Source organism: Caretta caretta, chromosome 5 (assembly GCF_965140235.1).
Source record: "Caretta caretta isolate rCarCar2 chromosome 5, rCarCar1.hap1, whole genome shotgun sequence".
NCBI lineage: Eukaryota > Metazoa > Chordata > Testudines > Cheloniidae > Caretta > Caretta caretta.
Window position 1 is genome coordinate 129,484,769 of NC_134210.1, and position 23,712 is coordinate 129,508,480.

The 23,712-nt window shown below is 42.2% G+C and overlaps 1 protein-coding gene across 3 annotated transcripts in view; it reads right to left on the minus strand.

The window, feature by feature from the left end:
• DGKQ (diacylglycerol kinase theta) overlaps positions 1-23,712 on the minus strand; it is a 172,375-nt gene that overhangs the window by 79,061 nt on the left and 69,602 nt on the right. For 2 of the 3 annotated variants that reach the window (XM_048850017.2, XM_048850016.2), the window contains exons 3-5: positions 6,258-6,357; positions 3,361-3,446; positions 1,098-1,223 (exon numbers count right to left, since the gene is read on the minus strand). In XM_048850017.2, coding sequence (XP_048705974.1) covers positions 1,098-1,223; positions 3,361-3,446; positions 6,258-6,357 — 312 coding nt within the window. The remainder of the gene's footprint in view (positions 1-1,097; positions 1,224-3,360; positions 3,447-6,257; positions 6,358-23,712) is intronic. The other variant, XM_075128887.1, reaches the window with a different exon arrangement.

A 23,712-nucleotide genomic window follows, 5' to 3' on the forward strand; every position in this document is an offset into this window, starting at 1 on the left:
TGCACCTCAGTCCTCTAACAGTCCGTGTTCTCACTCTCAGCTCCTAGTGCCTCTTGCTCCCAGCTCCTCACATTCACACCACAAACTGAAGTGAGCTCCTTTTTAAAACCCAGGTGCCCTGATTAGCCTGCCTTAATTGATTCTAGCAGCTTCTTGATTGGCTGCAGGTGTTCTAATCAGCCTGTCTTAATTATCTCCAGAAGGTTCCTGATTGTTCTGGAACCTTCCCTGTTACCTTACCCAGGGAAAAGGGACCTACTCAGCCTGGGGCTAATATATCTGCCTTCTATTACTCTCCTATAGCCATCTAGCCCGACCCTCTCACACTTTTTACAATTCACATCAATAATACAAGGACTAACTGGTAATATACCGAATGTGTGAGAACCACAAGACAAGAAATGGAATAGCAGCCGTGTACTGAACGAAGCAGCATCAGTTAACTATGCAGTGTTAGTACCCCCAAAGAATCCTGTTAAGACACAGCATTAAGAATTCCTTATTTTTATCCACTTATTTTAAAATTCCTCCACTTTGGAGACTAAAGGAAACAAATCCCAAACTTACTTTCGCTCTGATTTATTGAGTGTCATCTAACAAATGACTGACTTACGAGGAGAGGCTGAGGGAACTGGGATTGTTTAGTCTACAGAAGAGAAGAATTAGGGGAGATTTGATAACTGCTTTTAACTACCTGAAAGGTGGTTCCAAAGAGGATGGATCTAGACTATTCTCAGTGGTAGCAGATGACAGAACAAGGAGTAATGGTCTCAAGTTGCAGTGGGGGAGATTTAGGTTGGATATTAGGAAAAACTTTTTCACTAGGAGGGTGGTGAAACACTGGAATGGGTTACCTAGGGAGGTGGTGGAATCTCCTTCCTTATAAGTTTTTAAGGTCAGGCTTGACAAAGCCCTGGCTGGGATGATTTAATTGGGGATCGGTCCTGCTTTGAGCAGGGGGTTGGACTAGATGACCTCCTGGAGGTCCCTTCCAACCCTGATATTCTATGATTCTATGACTTATTCATGGCCAGTTTTAAATATATAAAATTAACAAGGCTTTTATTTCCACAGTATGCCCAATGACGCTTACATACCAGAATGCCACACCACTCACACCTCATGCCAGACAGCACCTCTGAAGAACCACAGGTTTTCTTGCAGACCTCACAACGAGCACTGGACGAGAGATTTCCCTCCCTCCAATGATGATGATATGTATCCTGAGAAAATGGATCAATCGACTGTATTATGGTAAACACAACCATGTCCCTACATTATTAATTTAAAATTAACCCTAAAGGCTTCAGGAAAAACATCACAGAACGTTGCACATATTTAATGTAATTAATATATACAATAAGTATTTTCCTAATGAAATATGGAGTAAGCAAGTTTGCAGCAGGCCATTAAAATCCCACAGAAAATCAAGGAAAAAGAAGTCTCACTGGCCCGTTTTCCTGAGCATTGTAATGTTTAGCTCTGTAATAAATGCATCAACATAAGGAACAATATTTGGCACTTACATAGCACTTTCCACCTTCACTGCCCATTACAAATCTTAGTTTTCAAAATATTCAGAGAGATTAGAATTAGCATTTTACGGATTAAGATATTGAGCAGCAAACGTTAAACATTTTGCCTGAGACATAAGCAGCAGCCAGCCTGAGGAATGGGTTTAGAGATCTCAGAAATGTGTGGCTTCTATAATAACTCTCTGTGTCCTTGGGGTGTGTCACGTTGCTCAAAAGCTCAAATGCAGAAAAACCACAGGAAAACGATAAAAGACAAAAACCTCACATCACTTGTGGGTAAACACTTTTCACAATTCACTTTATCACTCTACGTCTGCCCTATCAGTCCTCATCCTCAAAGGAAACCTGCACAATCCTTTCAAAAGACGAGCCGGGAAGCTTAAATTCATAACTTTGCTGAACACTCAATATCATGGATTGAACAGAGACAGTGTAGTTATGACTTATTACAACAATCTGTAACCCACTAACAGTCCCCCCAGGCCCCTATCTTCCTTTCCTCCCCTGACTGCAGGGATGTTAACAGGCCGTTTCCCCTGGAGTGGTCCCTTGAAATATTTTTGTTAATAAATTTGTTAGTCTCTAAGGTGTAACAAGTACTCCTTGTTCTTTTTGAAATATGTGATCACTACTTACGCTAAACAATCTGTTCCACCTTGTATTTAGCTGTGACACTCTGAGTACATTTCCCAGACCGGAAGAAGAGCTCTGTGTAAGCTCGAAAGCTTGTCTCTCTCACCAACAGATGTTGGTCCAATAAAGATATCACCTCACTCACCTTGTCTCTAATATCTTGAGGCCGACATGGCTACAACACTGCATACAGAAATATTAATTTTTATTTCATGTTCTACAAACAGTCCACAATGTATTATTCTTACACTAAAGTTATACACAGCAAATTACTTTGCATTTGATCTTTGGCACCTATAGCTACTACAATAACGTGCCCTTACAAAATGCTTGGTCAGTCTTTAGTACGAGAGATAGAAGGCCAAAAATTTTAAAGAGTGGTGCTAAAAGCTACGGTACAACTAACACCACATTTAGACCTGAATTTCAGAAGTGCTCAGCGTTCAGCAGTAACTCTCTACTTCCATGGAAGCTGCTGGTTGCTCGGCACTTCTGAAAATCAGGCCTCAATATCCTCTTAATGACCAGAATTTTCAGCAGCCATCTTTTAAAGTTTTGGCCATGAAATCTGAGGTACAACAGGGAGAAGTGCAACAGCTATACAATCATTTTCCCCCTTCACAAAGAGGACACTACAATTTAGAAATGATGCATCAGTATGAAGGGCACATTGTATTTTGATGGTAATTCTATTCGTTCTGCCAACAGGCTTGTACTGTTTAGCATTACAGTTTCTCTAAAAAAGGTTCACATCATAAGAAGCAAAAAAAAAAAAAATACTCTCGGAGAGAAGAGGGAATTTCCATTTCCCCATCACCAGAGCGGTCTTTTGTTTTTTAAATAAAGACCGAGATTTTCTGAACGCTCCTGGATATGTTCAACTTGAGCTCCACTGAGCATGTCTAAAATTCAGCAGCAACAACCTGCTCTCCATTGGACAAATGTCAGTAACACGTTAGAAAACAAAAAGTAACATCAGTTCACAATAAAATCCAATAATATACAGGATGTATTTTTCTGTTCCTTATAGATAAGGAACATCTACCAAACCCATGTCACTCACACAGTAAACCACACAACAGAAACTGGAGGAGGATGTTATTGGGGGAGGGAAGGGAATCAGGTTTGTTTTACATTGAAAGTAACTGATTGTACTTCATGCTCTGTTCTAGCCACACAAGTTAACACTCACATGATCCTGATGCCCATCTTGATGGCACTGACGACAATCGCTACAAGCAAATGGGACACAATCCGTATGCACGTGTAGTTCACACACTGAAAGTAAAAAAATTAAACAGGAAATGTCTAACATCCAGGTTTGTTTTATTTTCCTATCTCCCCACATAGCATTTCTTATGCCTTTTACTGTTCAGCAAATACAAGACATTTATCTGTATTATGGTGTGTGTTATTCAATTTACTTTGCATTTAATTGATGCAACTATTATTTAACTGAAAAAGCAAGTATGTAGGAAGGCAAAACTAATTTTGCGCTTAAGTGATTTAATTATTTCTTCTAATAAAGTAAGATAAGAACAATTGGCTGGCTTATTATAAGGATGTCTATAGTCTGATTCAAAGAAACCAGTCCTCTTCCCTACCATAATCACCTCTCTCACCTTAAACTGGAAATTTTGCTTTAACAAAATGAGAAAGAGTTCAGGAGATCCCCATTAATAGGAAGGGCAACTTTCCCTATTTTCTATTGCTGAAAAATAACAAAGTCCTAAACACAGAAGAGTGATAGCCAGCCAAGACACACCCCAAACAAAAATTACACGGGGACAAATGGCCATGAACCTATTTGGAAGAAGAAGAAAAAGAAAAGAAAATTAGCTACAATCTAAGTTGTAAATAGAACTGTTCTTTAAAAGTGACTGTTCTGGGCGGACAGCAACATTTGTCTCTTCAAATAAATCAAGAACATGAATCTCAGGATTCCACCAAGCCTGCAAACCACCTCTTTCTGTAGCATTCAAGGAATCCATTGTTCCAACCACCTCACACAACTCTGACGAGTATTCCAGATCTGACACAGGAGGTTAGCCCCACTGACAGCCATTAACAATGACAGTCATGCTTTTACGAGAATCATCAAGTTACCCATTCTGTAAGCTTAATTTTAAAAGTGCTCTATAAGTTGTAAGAAATAAAGTCAATAAGCACATTCTAGCTAATTATAGCCCTACACACTGCTGTGGATGTAATTCTCCATTGCACATAAGCAAAGACTGTCTTTGTTTAAATCTACGGGAGAAGCAATATTGTTTTTCTTTTCTGAAAAGAATCCTTCTGAAAACTGCTATAACAAGGTAGTAAGTATGAGATCCCTAAATAGATTAAATACTTCTTAACTTGACTACAAATCTACCCCAAAAATTACCTGGTAAAAAAAGATATTGTGCAATTCCAGGGTTGTTATTTGTCAACTATTTTTTAAAAAAAAATACACATTTGATAAGGAAAATGTTGACAGTTTTGTAAATTCAACCTGGGCTTAGAGACAAGCTGAGTTCTTTCCAGCCACACATCCAGTAATAAAGTTTCTGCAAACCAAATAATGATTTCAGCGAGGTTACACAAGAGTAGCTGATTGGAGCGTAGCAACAATTCTGCTGTTGGTACACTTGGTAGAGTACAATCTGCAGCTCACGCAGCAAAGCTATGTTGGCTCTGCAGTACTAATAGGAGTAAAAGCTGGAACGCGCATTGCAGTTTGGATATGGATATTGGATATACCTCCAAATACCGAAAAGAATGAATTTGTTGAGTAGGATGGGGACAGTTTAGAGACAGCCACTTTCCTAAAAGAAACGGTCTTTAAAAAGCAAGATGTGCTAAATGTGTCAACTTCAGCCCAGGAGCTTAGGGTCAGAACTGAGCAGTCTTTATGGGCTCTTTCATAAAGCATACTTTGATTGTTTAGTTTACAACTGAAGGACAGTATCTGCAGAAAGGTAGAGGAACTGGTCTATCAAATACAAAGTCATCAAATCAAAACTCATCTCAAGCTCTAAGTGCCCCTCTGTCAACATTTCCATTTCTTTGAACTAGTCAATATGAAGACCATCAAAAGAGAACACAAGTTTTATCACCCAATTAAAAAGAGTATTTAAAACTAACTTTATAAAGCTTTTTTCTGATCCCTGATGCTGCTTACAAGGGTCTTCAGAATGGGCCCAAGACTATCCAACATAACTCCAGGTTCATCCCTATTGCCTCCATGCATGCTCAAACCTATTGTCTCTTCAGTTTCAGCTCTCCTGCCATGCATACAGGGGAACACTAGAGCAGGGATAAAATTTTCAGCAGTGCCTTACCAACTGCCAATGACTTCCATTTTTGAAATGGACATGTCATTCATGAACGGCACAGCCATGCGGGAGTTAGGCAGGTTGCCCCAAACAAGTGCCAATGAAGCCTTCAGACCAACATGTATTATGTTTACGGTACTTTTTACAGAAAAGCTACTTTGGAACATTTTTAGAGTACAATTATTTTTACTGATACTATTTTCATGTCCCTTTAGGTGCCCTAACTACCATCAACAGACAGTGACAGAGAAGTGAGAATATGTTAAAAGCAGTCTAAAAGAGCTTTTCTGTCAAAATTGTTGGTATTTATTTAAGTCCCAGTATTTCAAAAGCCTTCAGGGATAGGTGTTTGTGCTACACACTAACAGAAAGCTCAGAATCACATTTCTCCAAGGGGAGGAGGCTTGCTTTTGGGCCTGTCACTGACCCGCAGCAGCATCAACAATAATTCAAGGACCAGAGTAAAATCAGGGGATGGAATCCACATTTGGTGAAGAGACTTATGTCTGCATGTATTTTTGTTCCTTGTTTTTAAGGTAACTGTTTGAAGGTGCTTGGTAGTTTGCAATGTTGGTTCAGACACAAAGATTATTGGACAGAACACAAATGAAGCAGTCCAGAGAACAAATTAAGTAGAGTTTATCTCATGAATGCAAAAAGAAAGGAATTTATGTCAGGGTTATCATTAGCATATATTATATATCTTTAGATATACACATATATCTATTTTTATGTGACACACATGACTGTGCATATACACATTTTAATTTACCTTCACATCGAAAAGCAAGGGACTCTAACTGCTTTCTGCATACGGTGCAAAACTTTTTTTTGTAATGTCCCGGAGGTCCAAAACAATGTGCAACTGGAACCTGTCAATGAAAATATACAGGGTAAATCTTTAACAATCACTGTCAATGACTATTAAGAAGAATTCTAAATCATTGAAAGTTCCTTTATATACTATATGCTGCAATACATGACTTTATACTATGTGCACACACAGAAGTGAGGAGAAACACAAATTGAAAACAAATACACTAGTTTTATTATAAACACCCAGGCATCTCGAAATTTAAAAAGTGAAACAAGAAAAGGGTGGCACTCATGATGTTTTATTATTGAAATAGCACCCGAAGGCTCCAATTATTATCAGGGTCCCACACAGAGACATGGTCCTTGCCCTTAAGAGTATTTGAACAGACAAGACGAACACAAACAATATACAAGAAAAATGCCAAAAGATGCATATATATCCAGTGAATAATCATTTTTAAAATTAAAGATTTTCTTCCACCCCACTACGCTCCATGTCTTTTGGCCCATCTCAGTCCCATTGCCAAAGAAGGCCATGTCTACACTACGAAAGTACTCCGATTTTACAGAAGTTGATTTTTGGGAACAGATTGTATAAAGTCGAGTGCATGCGCCCACACTAAGCACAGTAATTCAACGGTGTGCATCCACAGTACTGTGGCAAGTGTCAACGTTCTGAGCAGTGCACTGTGGGTAGCTATCCCACAGTTCCCGGAGTCCCCGCTGCTCATTGGAATTCTGGGCTGAGCTCCCAATGCCTGATGGGGCCAAAAGTTTGTCACAGGTGGTTCTGGGTAAATATCGTCAGTCAACCCTCCCTCCCTCCGTGAAAGCACAGCAGACAATCATTTCGCGCCCTTTTCCCTGGATTGCCCAAGCAGACGCCATAGCACAGTAAGCATGGAGCCCGTTCAGCTCACTGCAGCAGTTATGACCATTGTAAACACCCCGTGCATTATCGTGCAGTTTATGCAGAACCAGCACCTGAAAAACCAGGCGAGGAGGCGACGGAAGCACGGTGATGAGGACATGAACACAGATTTCTCTAAAACCACGGTCCCCAGCAATTTGGAGATCATGGTATTACTGGGACAGGCTCATGCTGTGGAATGCCGATTCTGGGCCCGGGAAACAAGCACAGAGTGGTGGGACCGCATAGTGTTGCAGGTTTGGGATGATTCCCAGTGGCTTCGAAACTTTCACATGCGTAAGGGCACTTTCATGGAACTTTGTGACTTGCTTTCCCCTGCCCTGAAGCGCAAAAATACCAAGATGAGACCAGCCCCCACAGTTCACAAGCGAGTGGCAATAGCCCTGTGGAAGCTTGCAACGCCAGACAGCTACCAGTCAGTCGGTAATCAATTTGGAGTGGGCATATCTACTGTGGGGGTTGCTGTGATGCAAGTAGCCAATGCAATCATTGAGCTGCTGCTACCAAAGGTAGTGACTCTGGGAAATGTGCAGGTCATACTAGATGACTTTGCTGCAATGGGATTCCCTAACTATGGTGGGGCTATAGACGGAACCCATATCCCTATCTTGGGACCGGACCACCAGCGCAGCCAGTACATAAACCGCAAGGGATACTTTTCAGTGGTGCTGCAAGCACTGGTGGATCACAAGGGACGTTTCACCAACTTCAACGTGGGATGGCCGGGAAAGGTTCACGACGCTCGTGTCTTCAGGAACTCTGGCCTGTTTAAATGGCTGCAGGAAGGGATTTACTTCCAAGACCAGAAAATAACCGTTGGGGATGTTGAAATGCCTATAGTTATCCTTGGGGACCCAGCCTACTGCTTAATGCCCTGGCTCATGAAGCCGTACACAGGCACCCTGGACAGTAGTTAGGAACTGTTCAACTATAGGCTGAGCAAGTGCAGAATGGTGGTAGAGTGTGCATTTGGAAGTTTAAAAGGTCGCTGGCGCAGTTTACTGGCTCGCTCAGACCTCAGCAAAACCAATATTCCCATTGTTATTGCTGCTTGCTGTGTGCTCCACAATCTCTGAGAGAGTAAACGGGAGACATTTATGGCGGGGTGGGAGATAGATGCAAGTCGCCTGGCTGCTGAATACGTGCAGCCAGACACCAGGACGGTTAGAAGAGCACAGCAGGAAGTGCTGCGCATCAGAGAAGCTTTGAAAACCAGTTTCATGACTGGTCAGGGTACTGTATGACACTTCTGTTTGTTTCTCCTTGATCAAAACCCACCCCCTTTGTTGTCTCTAAATTCCCTGTAAGCCACCCACTCTCCCCATTTCGATCAAAGCTTGCTTGCAAAGGAAATAAAGTCACTATCGTTTAAAAAACATGTATTCTTTATTAATTGATTATAAAAATAGGGAGATAACTCACAAGGTAGCCCGGGTAGGGTGTGGGAGGAGGGTAGGAGGGAAGGAAAAGGCCACTTTAAAACTTCTTGAATGACAGCCTTCTGTTGTTTGGGCTGTCCACTGGGGTGGAGTGGTTGTGTGCCCGGAGCCTTCTCCCCCCTCCCCGCGGTGTTCTTGGGCATCTGGGTGAGGAGGCTATTGAACCTGGGGAGGAGAGAGTGCGGTTAAACAGGGGTTGCAGCAGCAGTCTGTGATCCTGCTGCCGTTCATGAACCTCCATCAGACGCCAGAGCATGTCTGTTTGATCCCGCAGTAGCCACAGCGTTGCCTCATGCCTCCTCCAATCTTCCTGCCGCCACCTCTCCTCACGTTCATCAGCCACTTTCCTGTACTCTGCTACTGTGTCCCTTCACACATTCTGCTGAGCTCTGTCAGTGCCGGACGACTGCATGAGCTCAGAGAACTTTTCATCACGTGTACGTTTTTTTCGCCGCCTTATCTGAGATAGCCTTTGGGAGGAAGGAGGGAGGCTTGAAACATTTGCAGCTGTTGGAGAAAAAAAAGGGAGTGAAGTATTTTAAAAGACACATTTTACAGAACAATGGCTATACTCTTTCATGGTGAACAACACTATTCACATTACATAGCACATGTGATTTTGGTACACGGTCACATTTGGCATCTTATATTGAGTGCCTGTGGCTTTGGTGTTAGAGATCACAAACGCAGTGCCAGGCAACAGAATTCGGCTTGCAGGCAGCCATGGTAAGCCATAGTCTTTCGGCTTCTGCAACCTTCATAACAGCAGCGCCCTCCTCTCCCATACCAAGCAAAGCACGTTGAGTTGGCCATTTAGTGCTGCAGTTTTCCTATTAACATGCAGCAGCAGAAACCAAACTAACCCCTCCCTCAATTCTCTGGGATGATCACTTTACCCCTCCCCCCACCGCATGGCTGGTATCAGGGAAGATGCCTGCTAGCCAAACGCGAACAGCTCAGCACCAGTGGGCCCCCCCCCCCGCACACACACACACACACACACACACAACATGGTTAACTGCGGGGAGGATTTCTTTTCAGCCACAGGCAAACAGCCCAGTAGGAACAGGCACCTCTGAATGTCTCCTTAATTAAATTCCCCTATTTTAACCAGGTTACCATGAATGATATCACTCTTCTGAGGATAACACAGAGAGATAAAGAATGGATGTTGCTTGAATGCCAGCAAACATCAGGACCAAACACTGCCAGGCTTTGTCATGCAATGATACCAGATTACTTGCTACTAGCATGGCGTGGTAAAGTGTCCTACCATGGAGAAACAGAATAAGGCTGCTCTCCCCAGAAACCTTCTGCAAAGGTTTTTAGAGTACCTCCAGGAGAGCTTCATGGAGATGTCCCTGGCAGAGTTCCGCTCCATCCCCAGACACATTAGCAGACTTTTCCAGTAGCTGTACGGGCCACGAATCCATCCCAAGTCCTCAGGGCTACTTAATCATTAAAAAATGCTTGCTTTTATAACATGTATTATATTTTAAAAGGTACACTCACCAGAGGTCCCTTCTCCGGCTTCATTGGGTTGGGAGGGTATTTCAGTCAGGGTGATAAAAAAGATCCTGGCTGTCGGGGAGAACAATGCGCTGTGTGCTCTCCTCAAGCTTCTCCTCCTCCTCATCTTCCCCGTCCGCAAAATCCTCAGGCATGGTGGAGAGTACCCCATCATTGGAGTCCACGGACAGGGGTAGTGGTGGCGGCCCCCCCTAGAATTGCATGCAGCTCAGCGTAGAAGCGGCATGTCTGGGGCTCTGTCCTGGAGCATCCGTTTGATTCTTTGGTTTTCTGGTACACTTGTCTGAGCTCCTTAGTTTCACGCGGCACTGTGTTGCATCCCTGCTGTAGCCTCTGTCCCTCATGGCCTCAGAGATTTTTTTGACATGTTTTGGCATTTCGTCTTTTGGAACGTAGTTCTGATAGCATGGATTCTTCTCCCCATACAACGATCAGAACCAGTACCTCCCATTCGGTCCATGCTGGAGCTCTTTTTCGATTCTAGGACTGCATGGTCACCTGTGCTGATGAGCTCTGCATGGTCACCTGTGCTGATGAGCTCACCTGGCCAAACAGGAAATGAGATTCAAAAGTACAGGCTTTTCCTGTACACCTGGCCAGTGCATCCAAGTTCAGAGTGCTGTCCAGAGCAGTCACAATGGTGCACTGTGGGATAGCTCCCGGAGGCCAATACCTTCGAATTGCATCCACACTAACTCTAATTCGAAACGGCAATGTCGATTTCAGCACTAATCCCCTTGTTGGGGAGGAGTACAGAAATCGGTTTTAAGAGCCCTTTATGTAGAAAAAAATGGCTTTGTTGTGTGGACCGGTGCAGGGTTAATTCGATTTAACGCTGCTAAAGCCAAAATAAACTCATAGCGTAGATCAGGCTGAACTGACCAAGGGTGTCCTCTCCACATGGCCCTCCCAAGGCACAAACTGACAATTACCCAAAAGAACAACTTAACCTTGCAAAGCCTGGACAGCAAAGACACCCATGCCAAACTGCAGCAGTTACAACAATAGCCTGAATATCCCTTATTACAGCGAGGTGGAAGATGACCAGATTGTGTAAATTACTGTGCTGAATCACGAGGATGGATGTATTAGTATTATTGCGACACTGGGAGCCAAATCTGTGGCTTGGCTCAAAGAGGAATTGCTCATCTTCCCAATGGACAGTGGTATCTCAAGATTCTGTTGCTATGGACAGCACTAACAGGTTTAACAAAACATTTTTAGTGCTGCTATACTCTTCTCATAAAGTAATGCAACAAAAATCTAATGATTTCTCTCACATATTGATGATTGCTGCTAGATTGGGAAGTGCAAGACCAATGGAAAAAAGCACATGTGGAATTCCATCTTCCAATACAGTACGAAAAATGCCCCAACTTAGAGTCTTTTAACACTACATCTCCCTATTCATAACACAGCCTGGATCTAGTAACAACAACTACAGCTGAATCTTTGGACTGGATCTTTCTTCAGGTGCAATGATGCTTCCAAAAAACCAACAACAGACAGGAATAAGAACATAAGAACGGTGATACTGGGTCAGACGAAAGGTCCATCTAGCCCAGTATTCTGTCTTCCAACAGTAGCCAATCCCAGGTGCCCCAGAGGGAATGAACAGAACAGGTAATCATCAAGTGACCCATCCCCTGTCTCCCATTTCCAGCTTCTGGCAAACACAGGGTAGGGACTCCATCCCTGCCCATCCTGGCTAATATCCATTGATGGACCTATCCTCCATGGATTTATCTAATTCTTTTTTGAACACTGTTATAGTCTTGGTCTTCACAACATCCTCTGGCAAGGAGTTCCACAGGTTGATTGTGCATTGTGGGAAGAAATACTTCCTTTTGTTTGTTTTAAACCTGCTGCCTATTAATTTCATTTGGTGACCCCTAATTCTTGTGTTATGAGAAGGAGTAAATAACACTTCCTTATTTACTTTCTCCACACCAGTCATGATGTCATAGACCTCAATCATATCCCTTCCAAGCTGAAAAGTCCCAGTCTTATTAATCTCTCCTCATATGGAAGCTATTCCATACCCCTTATAATTTTTATGCCTTTTTCTGAGCCTTTTCCAATTCCAAAATATCTTTTCTGAGATGGGGTGACCACATCTGCACACAGAATTCAAGATGTGGGCGTACCATGGATTTATATAGAGGCAATATGATATTTTCTGTTTTATTATCTATCCCTTTCCTATTTAAGGATTCCCAACATTCTGTTAGCTTTTTTGACTCCCGCTGCACACTGAGTGGATGTTTTCAGAGAACTAACCACATTGACTCCAAGATCTCTTTCTTGAGTGCTCCAGCTAATTTAGACCCCATCATTTTATATGTATAGTTGGTATTATGTTTTCCAATGTGCTTTACTTTGCATTTATCAACACTGAATTTCATCTGCCATTGTGTTGCCCAGTCACCCAGTTTTGTGAGAGCCTTTTGTAACTCCTCACAGTCTGCTTGGGACTTAACTATCTTGAGTAGTTTCGTATCATCTGTAAATTTTGCCAACTTTACCCCTTTTTCCAGATCATTTCTGAATATGTTGAACGGTACTTGTCCCAGTACAGATCCCTGTGGGACACCACTATTTATGAATGAAAAGTAAAACCATGAAATGGAAAATTTTAAAGGATTATTTATGTATTTAATCCACACCCAAGACACACTAGTATTTGAAGTAGCATATTCCTGTCACATTAGTACACTCATACAATAAGCCAGAAGTACAAATGTCTCTTTTAGACTTTAGAATTCAAATGACTGGTGTCACAAAGTTCAGGTATAATTGAGGTTAACTGCATTTTAAAATTTCAAATTTACAATTTTATATTACACAGTCTGCCTCTTGAACGGAGTAATCCACGTACCCTTCATGACAAGCTACGACATCACATCATTTATCATCATCTATGGCTCCATGACAATTAGCCTTGTCACATTTCTGATAAGAACTATCTGAAGTACATTTGGAACAACATTTCACTACAATATTGCATAATAAAAATCATTTCCAGTAAAAATGTGTTAACAGCAGCTTTTAGAGGATACTTGAGATCACACAAATACCACATTTCCATACTCACTCCAGCAGACAATCCCACAGAATTATTTAGCAGGATCTGACTGTTCCTTGAGTATTAGGATTTTCCTGTATTTGCTAGCAGCAATCTGAAATTGATCAGAATCACATCATTCCAGTCAGCTTCTAAAGGAAGCTCTAGTATACCAGAACACAGGCATGATTATGCTAAGCAATTCTATTCCGGAAATGTTCATGACAAAGTAAGTGAAACAAAGGTTTGTCAGTCGCAGGATGGGGAAAGAGATCCCAGGTGACTGGATGGGTGCAGAATGATGGGACAGAGACTGACACATAAATGAAACAAGGGATAGTGAAATGAAAAACTAAAAGTAAAATACTTTTTTTTAAAAAAATTGGCTGAGCAGATTCCTAACATGAATTGTTGATCTACTAATCTGAATTAATTCTGATGGACAAAAGGGGGAAAGAAGATGATGATGAAAGGATTCCCTCCCTAAAGGCAAAAATACAACTAAAACACTGTACTTAAACATATTCCCAGGTATATTAAAATAGGAAAACATTAACGCTAAAGTTATAACCACAGACGCATAAATGTCAATATAATTCCCATGGCAAACATAACTCACAGCCCTGCGTATATGCACTAGTTTTTAAATTTTCTATTAAGACATAAAATGGCACTTTGGTCAAGTTACATTGATTCCTATAAATATACATATATACACTATAATTTAAAGTTTCCTAATATGCATGTGTAACATCTCAACCACAAGACTGTATTCACATTAGAGCTGTTCAAAAATTTTCAGATGGAACACTTTTCTGACAGAAAGTGTTGATTTGACAGAAGCCAAATGTTCTGTAGCAAAAGAGAATCATAGAAATGTTGGGCTGGAAGGGACCTCAGGAGGTCATCTAGTCCAGCCCCCTGTGCTGAGGAAGGACCAAGTAAACCTAGACCATCCCTGACAAGTGTTTGTCCAGCCTGTTCTTAAAAACCTCCAATTATGTGATTCCACAACCTCCCTTGGAAGCTTGTTCCAGAGCTTAACTATCCTTAGAGTTAGGAAGTGTAATAGCTAGTGTTAAGTCTCCCTTTGCTGCAGATTAGGCCCATCACTTCTCGTCCTCACTTCAGGACAATCCCTTACCATGGAAGGTCTGGTGATGAGTTTGTAGTCCAAGTCCTGAAATAGTACTCATTTTGAAATGAGATTAAGTAGCTGTATTAATATTGTGCATTAAAAGCACGTGAGATGGCTTACATGGTTACAAAGAGTTGTAATTTCTTGGTTCTCATCAATTACTGAGCTCCTTTTGCAGTCCGATGACACTAAAATCAATCTGTACAGAACGATATAGAAACTTTATCCAAGAAATGCCATTAAAAATGTCTAAGTGCCAATATAGTACTGACCAAACATCTATTGACACAAAGGACAGTGTTAGTGCTTATTTCTGCGGTTCTGCGGAAAAGGACCTAGGGGTGACAGTGGACGAGAAGCTGGATATGAGCCAGCAGTGTGCCCTTGTTGCCAAGAAGGCCAATGGCATTTTGGGATGTATAAGTAGGGGCATAGCGAGCAGATCGAGGGACGTGATCGTTCCCCTCTATTCGACATTGGTGAGGCCTCATCTGGAGTACTGTGTCCAGTTTTGGGCCCCACACTTCAAGAAGGATGTGGATAAATTGGAGAGAGTCCAGCGAAGGGCAACAAAAATGATTAGGGGTCTGGAACACATGAGTTATGAGGAGAGGCTGAGGGAGCTGGGATTGTTTAGCCTGCAGAAGAGAAGAATGAGGGGGGATTTGATAGCTGTTTTCAACTACCTGAAAGGGGGTTCCAAAGAGGATGGCTCTAGACTGTTCTCAATGGTATCAGATGACAGAACGAGGAGTAATGGTCTCAAGCTGCAGCGGGGGAGGTTTAGATTGGATATTAGGAAAAACTTTTTCACTATGAGGGTGGTGAAACACTGGAATGCGTTACCTAGGGAGGTGGTAGAATCTCCTTCCTTAGAGGTTTTTAAGGTCAGGCTTGACAAAGCCCTGGCTGGGATGATTTAACTGGGAATTGGTCCTGCTTTGAGCAGGGGGTTGGACTAGATGACCTTCTGGGGTCCCTTCCAACCCTTATATTCTATGATTCTATGATATTCTATGATTTCAATTTATACCCTGAAATGCCCTTGAATACCCAGTTCACTTATGAAGAGAGTATTCCCTAATTCTTCATTTCAGCATTTTGTTTCCAGCCATAACTCATGAAGACATCTGAGCACTGCCCTTTGGATACGGTCTTGCTGTGTAACTGGACATTGTCTTGCTGTATTACTTACTATATCATATAGAAATGTAGTGTACAGTATAAACAAACTGCTTTTACCATCATCAAATGGCTCTGCTTTCAATAATCTTCAAAGGCCTTTTGTTGCCACCACTATAAACACTATCCTTTACAATGATTAAACTTATTTTCTTCTACATTTATAGATTTACTGACCATGGCACTTCTAAATTATGTTAAAAATTCTTCCTATCAGGTGGCTTAGATGCAGAATACTGTTCAGAAAGTGAAATCAAGAGTATTGTGTACATAGAAACATTAACGGGTATTTGTGGTACGGGGTTGACTATTCTGTTTTCAGCTATCTATAGCAGCTGTACTTGCCTTTTCTAATTCTGCTAGGGATTTTCCAATTCTCTTAACCTTTGCTCTACAGATAAGCTCCCAACAATGCCACGCATAATTGCTTCTGGCCCACAAAACACTCACAAAAGTATATACCCAGTCAAAAGACTTAAGGCTTTGAAAGCATTCTCCCTGGGAGAACAATGTGTTATTGGAATGTTTGCTTTTAAAAAATTAACATTACATTAGACTGTAAGCTCTTCAGGGCAGGGCAATACAGTGCCGTGAAACTGGGGACAGGAAAAATCACAAAAATCTTTCCACTTGTTTGCAAAGCACTTGACACAATGGGGCCCTATTCCGGTTTGGTGCCATGGGGAGCTGCTATGATACACTATTAAATAATGAAAAAACAAAGTATGTTCAGAAGTCTGGAAATTCTCAGCTAACATTCGAACAACTGATTTACCATGGTTGCCGTAATCCAAACCACTATCTGCTTTCAAAACAGACTTCCGTTAGCTGCCACATGAAGAAAGTTAATTCTGCCTTCCTATGTATATTTATTCCACAGGTATGGAATTTGCTTGAGTGATATCGAGGGACTTTCTTCCTGAAGGAAAGGCCATCTGGCCTCACTCTTGTTTAAGGAACTTGGTTTTCACCTGTGAGTGCTGAAAGTCATCGCATCATCATGACAGCCAGTCCTCAGCCCGCCAGCAGGGAGATCTAATTACCAGCACCACAAAAACATGCAAGATCCTGTATTGTAGTCCCTTCTCTTGTGTTATCTTCTGCCATGTGGTTTCTTTCTTTCTTCCTAGCCTATCTCACTCCTGGCTTTTCACTGAATCCTGAAGTCAACTATACTGCAGTCATCCAAGCCTGCCTTGTCTAAGGAGAAAGGATCCAACCAGATGACAGCCCTGACAGGATCATAACTAACCAGGGTCAAAGCAGCAGGTGTCTTGGTCGACTAGCCAGCCAAAGCATCCACTCGTAATAACCAGAGATCCAGTGTTCCAGAAATATCGGCCAAAGCCATATTTCACCCATCTTTTCTACCCTGTCTCTCCTCCACCTTTAGTCTGCCTTCTTATTAAGAACAGGATAAGTAGATGCCCTTCACATCAGGACAGAGTAAAATTAACCTTTGCCTTTTCTTCAAATAAAGGCTGTTCTGAAAATAAGAGACTGATAGTTTGACACCAAAAGGAGAGAGACTTTGATAAGGTTTAACTAAGTCTGTTTTGCATAACCACTCAACCACAGTTTCAATATAAATGCTTGTTTTAATTTCATGTTCTTTCTCATGTTTAATCAATAAACTTTCAATATGAATGAATACTTTTGGATGTTTGCTCAGTAACTGAGTAAAACCAAGGGCTCTGTTTAAAAATAACCCTGAACCCACCTATTGCTATTTAATGTTGGACAGTGAAAGAGTTCATGAACACCTTTAACTCTTTAGGCCTTTAAGATCATTATCAACACAACATGTCTTTAACAGAGGGAAAGGACTTTGAAATATTACATATATGCAGAGTGGATGAATCAACATTACTTGAAATAATCTTAATCTTCAGAATTTTCCTGACTTTTAAAGGGCTTGATCTCATAACAAAAACAAAAAAACCTAACAACCGGCAGAAGTCTACTTTTTCCAACTTCTCCTCCACCGTGCAATTTCTTCTTTCAGACAATTTCTCATTTGTTATAGCAAGGGCACTACCAAATTCACATCTGTGAAAAATGCGTCACGAACCGTGAAATCTGGTCTCCCCCATGAAATCTGGTCTTTTGAGTACTTTTACCCTATACTATATAGATTTATTTCTCAAACTGGGGGTCCTGACGCAAAAGAGGGTTATGGGAGAGTTTGGAAAGTTATTTTTGGGGGGTTGCGGTATTGCTACCCTTACTTCTGTGCTGACTTCAGAGCTGGGTGGCCGGACAGTGGCAACTGCTGGCCAAGCGCCCAGCTCTGAAGGCAGCGCCCTGCCAGCAGCAGCACAGAAGTAAAGGTGGCAATACCAGACCATACCATCCTTACTTCTGCCCTGCTGTGAGCTGGGTAGGACTCCTACAGTTATGACACTGTGAATTTTCAGATTTAAATAGCTGAAATCATGAAATTTATTATTTTTTAAAACCTATGACCGTGAAATTGACCAATATGGACTGTGAATTTGGTAGGGCCCTAGTTATAGAGTTTTATTTTTCACCCCAGGATTAGTTACCTTTATAGTCCCTTGTGAAAGATCTGAAGGTCTTTTGAACAGCCAAATAAGTCACTTCAGCTGCTTCTCCTTTATCCACTCTTTTGTTGAGATGCTCAATAAAATTCTAGTTTACTGTTAGGGTACAAAATACCTGAACAAGATCTCGATCACATCATGCTCAACTAGGTGTTTTAGAATGGTCTTTAATTAATACTTCAACCAATATACCTGATAATGAAGTAACACTCACTGGTCTAGTTCCCAGAATAATCCCCTAGTGCCCTTTTAAAAAAATAGGTAAGTTTGCTATCCTCCAGTCTAGAAGCTGATTTTAATACATGATATCTTACATTTTTAAACAGATTAGCCACAGGAATGGAAGACATGTCTAAATCCCCAGGACTCCTTTGAAAATCATAACACACTCACTCCCAGTTTCTTCAGAACTCTTGGATGAATGCAGTCCAGTCCCTGCGACTACCTGAAGAAGAGCTCTGTGTAGCATGAAAGCTTGTCTCTTTTACCAACAGAAATTGGTCCAATGTGGTCCAATAAAAGATATTACCTCACCCACCTTGTCTCTTTGCTATTCAATTTATTATTAAATCTCAATTCATCATTTTATTCCAGTATTTCTTATTTTGACATTTCAGTCTCTGTTAGTGCCTCATCTGGAAAGACTAAAAGTCTGGAGTAGATGTCAAGTCCACATCCTATGTGTGGGAGATTATTTCAGAGAAATAACGTAGCTTCTCTACAACATTCACATCTGCCTTGATTGCTCCCTTGATACTGTGGTTGTCCAGGGGACACCTTCCTGCTTCTAATATACCTCAAGAATTCCCTGGGTTTTGATTTTTTTTTTTTAATTTTTTTTATTTTGGTATTTTTCAGTTTTCTCTCCAAATTTTCTTTGCTTTCCTTACATTTTACCAGCCACCACTGTTGTTTTCTAGTGACTTCACTTGGTCTGGATTTTTATTTTTTGAAAAGTAGGTTTAGTTTGAATAACCTCTAATCTTGTATTTTAACTATACTGGGTTTTAGCTTGCCTTCCTGCTTTCTTTTTGGTTAGGAGTTCATGCACCTTCTGTGACTGCTATTTATTTGTTTTTATAAATTGGTCTAAAGAACACAAGTAGTCTCTATGCTGAGTAACAATGCTAATTTCACCACTTTATTGGGACAAGAAGAATGAGAGTTAAAAGCAATTTCTGGTAAAAAGTCCAAAGTCTTTCACATACAACTTTTGTAATCAAGCAAGTATCTCTGTTAGAATTAACATTACAAAGGGGAGGGAACATATCAGAGGACCGGAAACAGATGAATACAGTTCAAATTAGCTAATATAGCCAATACCCAAAATTTCTATTGTGGCTGATGCAAGGGAAGCAGTATGAATCTGTACATTACTTCACTGTATCAGAAGCAAATGTATTCCTACAGCTGACCCAATCTGTCTGACATGTGTCATACACAACAACAGATTAGACCCACTGTTGGTGGCAGTTCTCAAGGGCAGCCTTGCAATTGGAAAGCTTATTGTCAATTTCATGCAGTCTGAATACACAGGTCCCCTTAGGCCCTAGGGTACTTCTATAGAAGAAAACTTTTTTGTATGAGTCATACTTCTACTTGGAAGAGTTTTCTGCTGTCAAGACCTGCTGGAGACTGTTCCTTTTTGCAACATCAAAAGCAAACCTGATAACTGAGAATAAAAAAAAAGGAGTACTTGTGGCACCTTAGACACTAGCATATGGTCAAATAAATTTGTTAGTCTCTAAGGTGCCAAAAGTACTCCTTTTCTTTTTGCGAATACAGACTAACATGGCTGCTACTCTGAAACCTGAGAATAAAAGGACACCTCACCTTTATTACCACTATGGAAATCAATGCTTTTATGGATCCTATTAAGGGAAGAAAATACAAAAACAAGAATAGAAAATGAAATGACAACCTTCCCCTATATCAGGGGTCAGCAACCTTTCAGAAGTGGCGTGCCAAGTCTTCATTTATTCACTGTAATTTAAGTTTCGTGTGCCAGTAATACATTTTAACGTTTTTAGAAGGTCTCTCTCTCTAAGTCTGTATTATATAACTAAACTATTGTTCTATGTAAAGTAAAAAAGGTTTTTTAAATGTTTAAGAAGCTTCATTTAAAATTAAATTAAAATGCAGATCTTATCAGTTTAGTGTGATCCTTGCCCTTGCTTTTCCTTACTAGAGTTTTCCAATGTCCCCAGGCAGGCAGCGGGCTGAGTGAGGCTGGCGGACAGGACCCCAGCTGGCAGGGGGCCGGTGGCCGGAACCCCAGAACGGAAGCGAGTTGAGTGGGGCCAGCAGCTGGTATACCAGGCCGGCAGCAGGCTGAGATGGGCAAGCGGAACCCCAGACTGGCAGCGGGCTGAGCGGGGCCGGCAGCCAGGACTCCGGCTGGCAAGGGTACAGCAGACAGAACCCCAGGGCAGCAGCAGAGTGCCACTGAAAATCAGCTTGCCATAGGTTGTTGACCTCTGATCTATACTATTTCTGAATGTGAAAGATTGTGGATTCAAAGCTAGTATGTTAATTCTCATGACAGGCTATAGCTTATATCAAGTTTACAAGAGTTTAGATGGAGTGTTCTCCTGCCTAGAGAGGACGGACATGGGGGCTTGAAGGAGGAGATGAAGAATTTGGAGCAGCAAAAACATTTAGAACATTCAAAAAATTGTATCGGTTTAAGTTTCCTGTGCTTATAATGTAAGAAAAAAAGTGCACTGTGCCCAGCTTTGTTGGTAGCTCAACAATTAGTCACATCATATCTCCCACCCTTTTGTGAGGCTCCAGGCAATTGTCCTGGGGGAACAATGCAGCTCACAAAACCCAGGAGGAACCGCAAGAGATCTACAGGCAGATCTTCTCAGTCAAGGGGGCACATCTGTCAAACAAAACAACCTTCCAGACAAGACTGGATTAGTCTGGAGCCTGATCACTTCGAGGATATGCTGCAAGACCCCCTTGGCTTGAACAAAACTTTCACACTATAGCCAAAGAAACAAACGGGGGAGGAGCAGAAACAACAGAGTCAAAAACTTGTACACCCAAGTATACCCAGGAAAAGGAGAAGAGCAGAAATCTCATGAAGTCCACTACGGGGGACCTCACCTTGCAGTCCTAATTTTCCAGAGAAGCACTTAGGCAGTACAACAATTGGCACTAGATGAAGTCCTCAGACTGATGCATCTTGAACATGATTGTTACATGTTCAAGTTTACGGAAAAAAAATAGTATTTAAAAAAAATAAAAAGTTTAGTGTTGGTATTTTAACCTACATATTTGCTAATCTTCAAATGATTGACTAAAATTAAATAACTTTTAATTAAAATTTTAAATAAATTAATAATTAAGTAGCGTGGCTAATTGCCGGCACTACTTTGATGGGTCTCACGCTTTCTCTTCTTGGGGAGGGTTCAGGGCACCATTTCTCGCCCCTGAACTGGGGTATTAACTGCCCAACTAGTGTCCTAGAGGAGGGGAGTGGAGAAGGAGGGACCCAGGCCCACCCTCTGTTCTGGGTCCCAGCCTAGGGGCTCTAGGGATAGCAGTAAACCTCTTGAACTAGCGGTTCCTTCCCCTGGGCTACTTCCCTCTCCTACCCTTCAGCTTGTGGGGCTTCCTCCCTCCCTCTGCACGTACCAGGTGTCCCTTTACCTAGGATCTTGGTCTTCTTAGCCCACTGCAGCACTTCTCTAAACTCTCCTCTGCTTCCCTCCAAACTGCTCCTTAAATCTGCAAATGCTCCTTCTGCCACATCAGTCCACTCTACTATCTCGGCGCCGCGAGCCTTTATCAAATCCATCAATGGCCCTGCTCTTGTGGCAAAATGAGGGATGAATCTCCAATAGTATCCTACTATCCCTAGAAATGCTCGGACCTGCTTTTTGCAGACTGGTCGAGGTCAACCTTGTATTGCCTCCACTTTGTTCCACTGGGGTTTCACCTAACCTCTCCCTACTACATACCTGAGGTATCTGGCCTCAGCTAGTCCTATCACACATTTGAGAGGGTTGGCAGTGAGGCCGGCCTTCTGCAGGACGTCTAGCACCGCTTCTACTTTTCCGAGGTGTGTTTCCCAGTCAGGGCTATGGATGACTATGTCATCTAGATAGGCGGCAGCATACTTGGCGTGGGGTCACAGCTATTTGTCCATAAGTCGTTGGAAAGTTGCAGGGGCCCCATGGAGTCCGAAAGGGAGAACAGTGTATTGGAACAGGCCATCGGGTGTAGAGAAGGCAGTCTATTCCTTGGCATTCTCAGCCAGGGGAATTTGCCAATATCCTTTGGTCAGGTCTAGAGTGGTTAGGTATCGGGCCTTGCCTAACTGATCAACTAGCTCGTCAATGCGTGGTATCGGATAGGCATTGAATTGGGATACTTCATTCTACTTCCGGAAGTCATTGCAAAACCTCAGGTGCCGTCAGTCTTGGAGACTAGGACGATAGGGCTGGACCACTGGCTGTGGGATTCTTCAATAACCCCGAGTTCCAGCATCTTCTTCACTTCTGTCCTAATTTCTTCCCTTTTAGCTTCCGGTATTCGGTACGGTCTTATCGTCACCCTTACTCCGGGACTGGTGACAATATGATGTTGGACCAGTGTCGTACGGCCCGGCTGTGTACAGAACACGTCCTGGAGCATATCAATGACCTCTGTTCGTTGTTCTGGAGTTAACTCAGAAGGTATCTTCACCTGCACCTGTGGGTCGTCTGTCTGGGGTGGAGCTCCCCGAATGACCAGGCATGTCTCTCGGTCACGCCAGGGCTTCAGTAAGTTGATGTGGTAGATTTGCTCTGGCCTTCGGCAGTCTGGTTGTCTGACCTTATAGTCCACCTCCCCAATGGCTTCCACTATCTCATATGGTCCATGCCAGCTGTCTAGGAGTTCGCTTTCTGCTGTTGGTACTAGCACCATTACCCGTTCCCCCGGCTGAGATCTCCGTACTTTTGCCCGACGGTTGTAATATGTCCACTGGGCCTCTTCTGCTTTTTCCAAATGTTCTCATACTATAGGAGTTACTCGAGTTATTCACTCTCTCATCTGTGTCACGTGCTCAGTGACATTCTTTCCTGGGTTGGGTTGTTCTTCCCAATCTTCCTTGGCAATATCTAATATTCCGCGAGGGTGGCGTCCGTATAGTAGTTCAAAGGGAGAGAAACCGGTGGACGCCTGGGGGACTTCCCATATAGCAAACATTAGATACAGTAGAAGGGTACCCCAGTCTTTTCCATCCTGTGCTACCACCTTCCGGATCGTACTTTTAAGGGTACAGTTAAACCACTCAGCCAGTCCATCTGTTTGTGGGTGGTAGACTGAGGTCTGTATGGCCTGGATGCGGAGTAGGGTACACAAGTCTTTCATTAATTTTGACATGAACGGGGTTCCTTGGTCTGTCAGGATCTCCTTAGGGATGCCCACTCTGGCAAAAACCTGGAGTAGTTCTTTTGCTATTGCCTTGGATGTGGGGTTTCTTAAAGGAATGGCTTCTGGATACCACGTGGCATAGTCAAGTTTCGGTGGCCCCATGCCAATCTTTCCAGTGGGCCCACTATGTCCATTG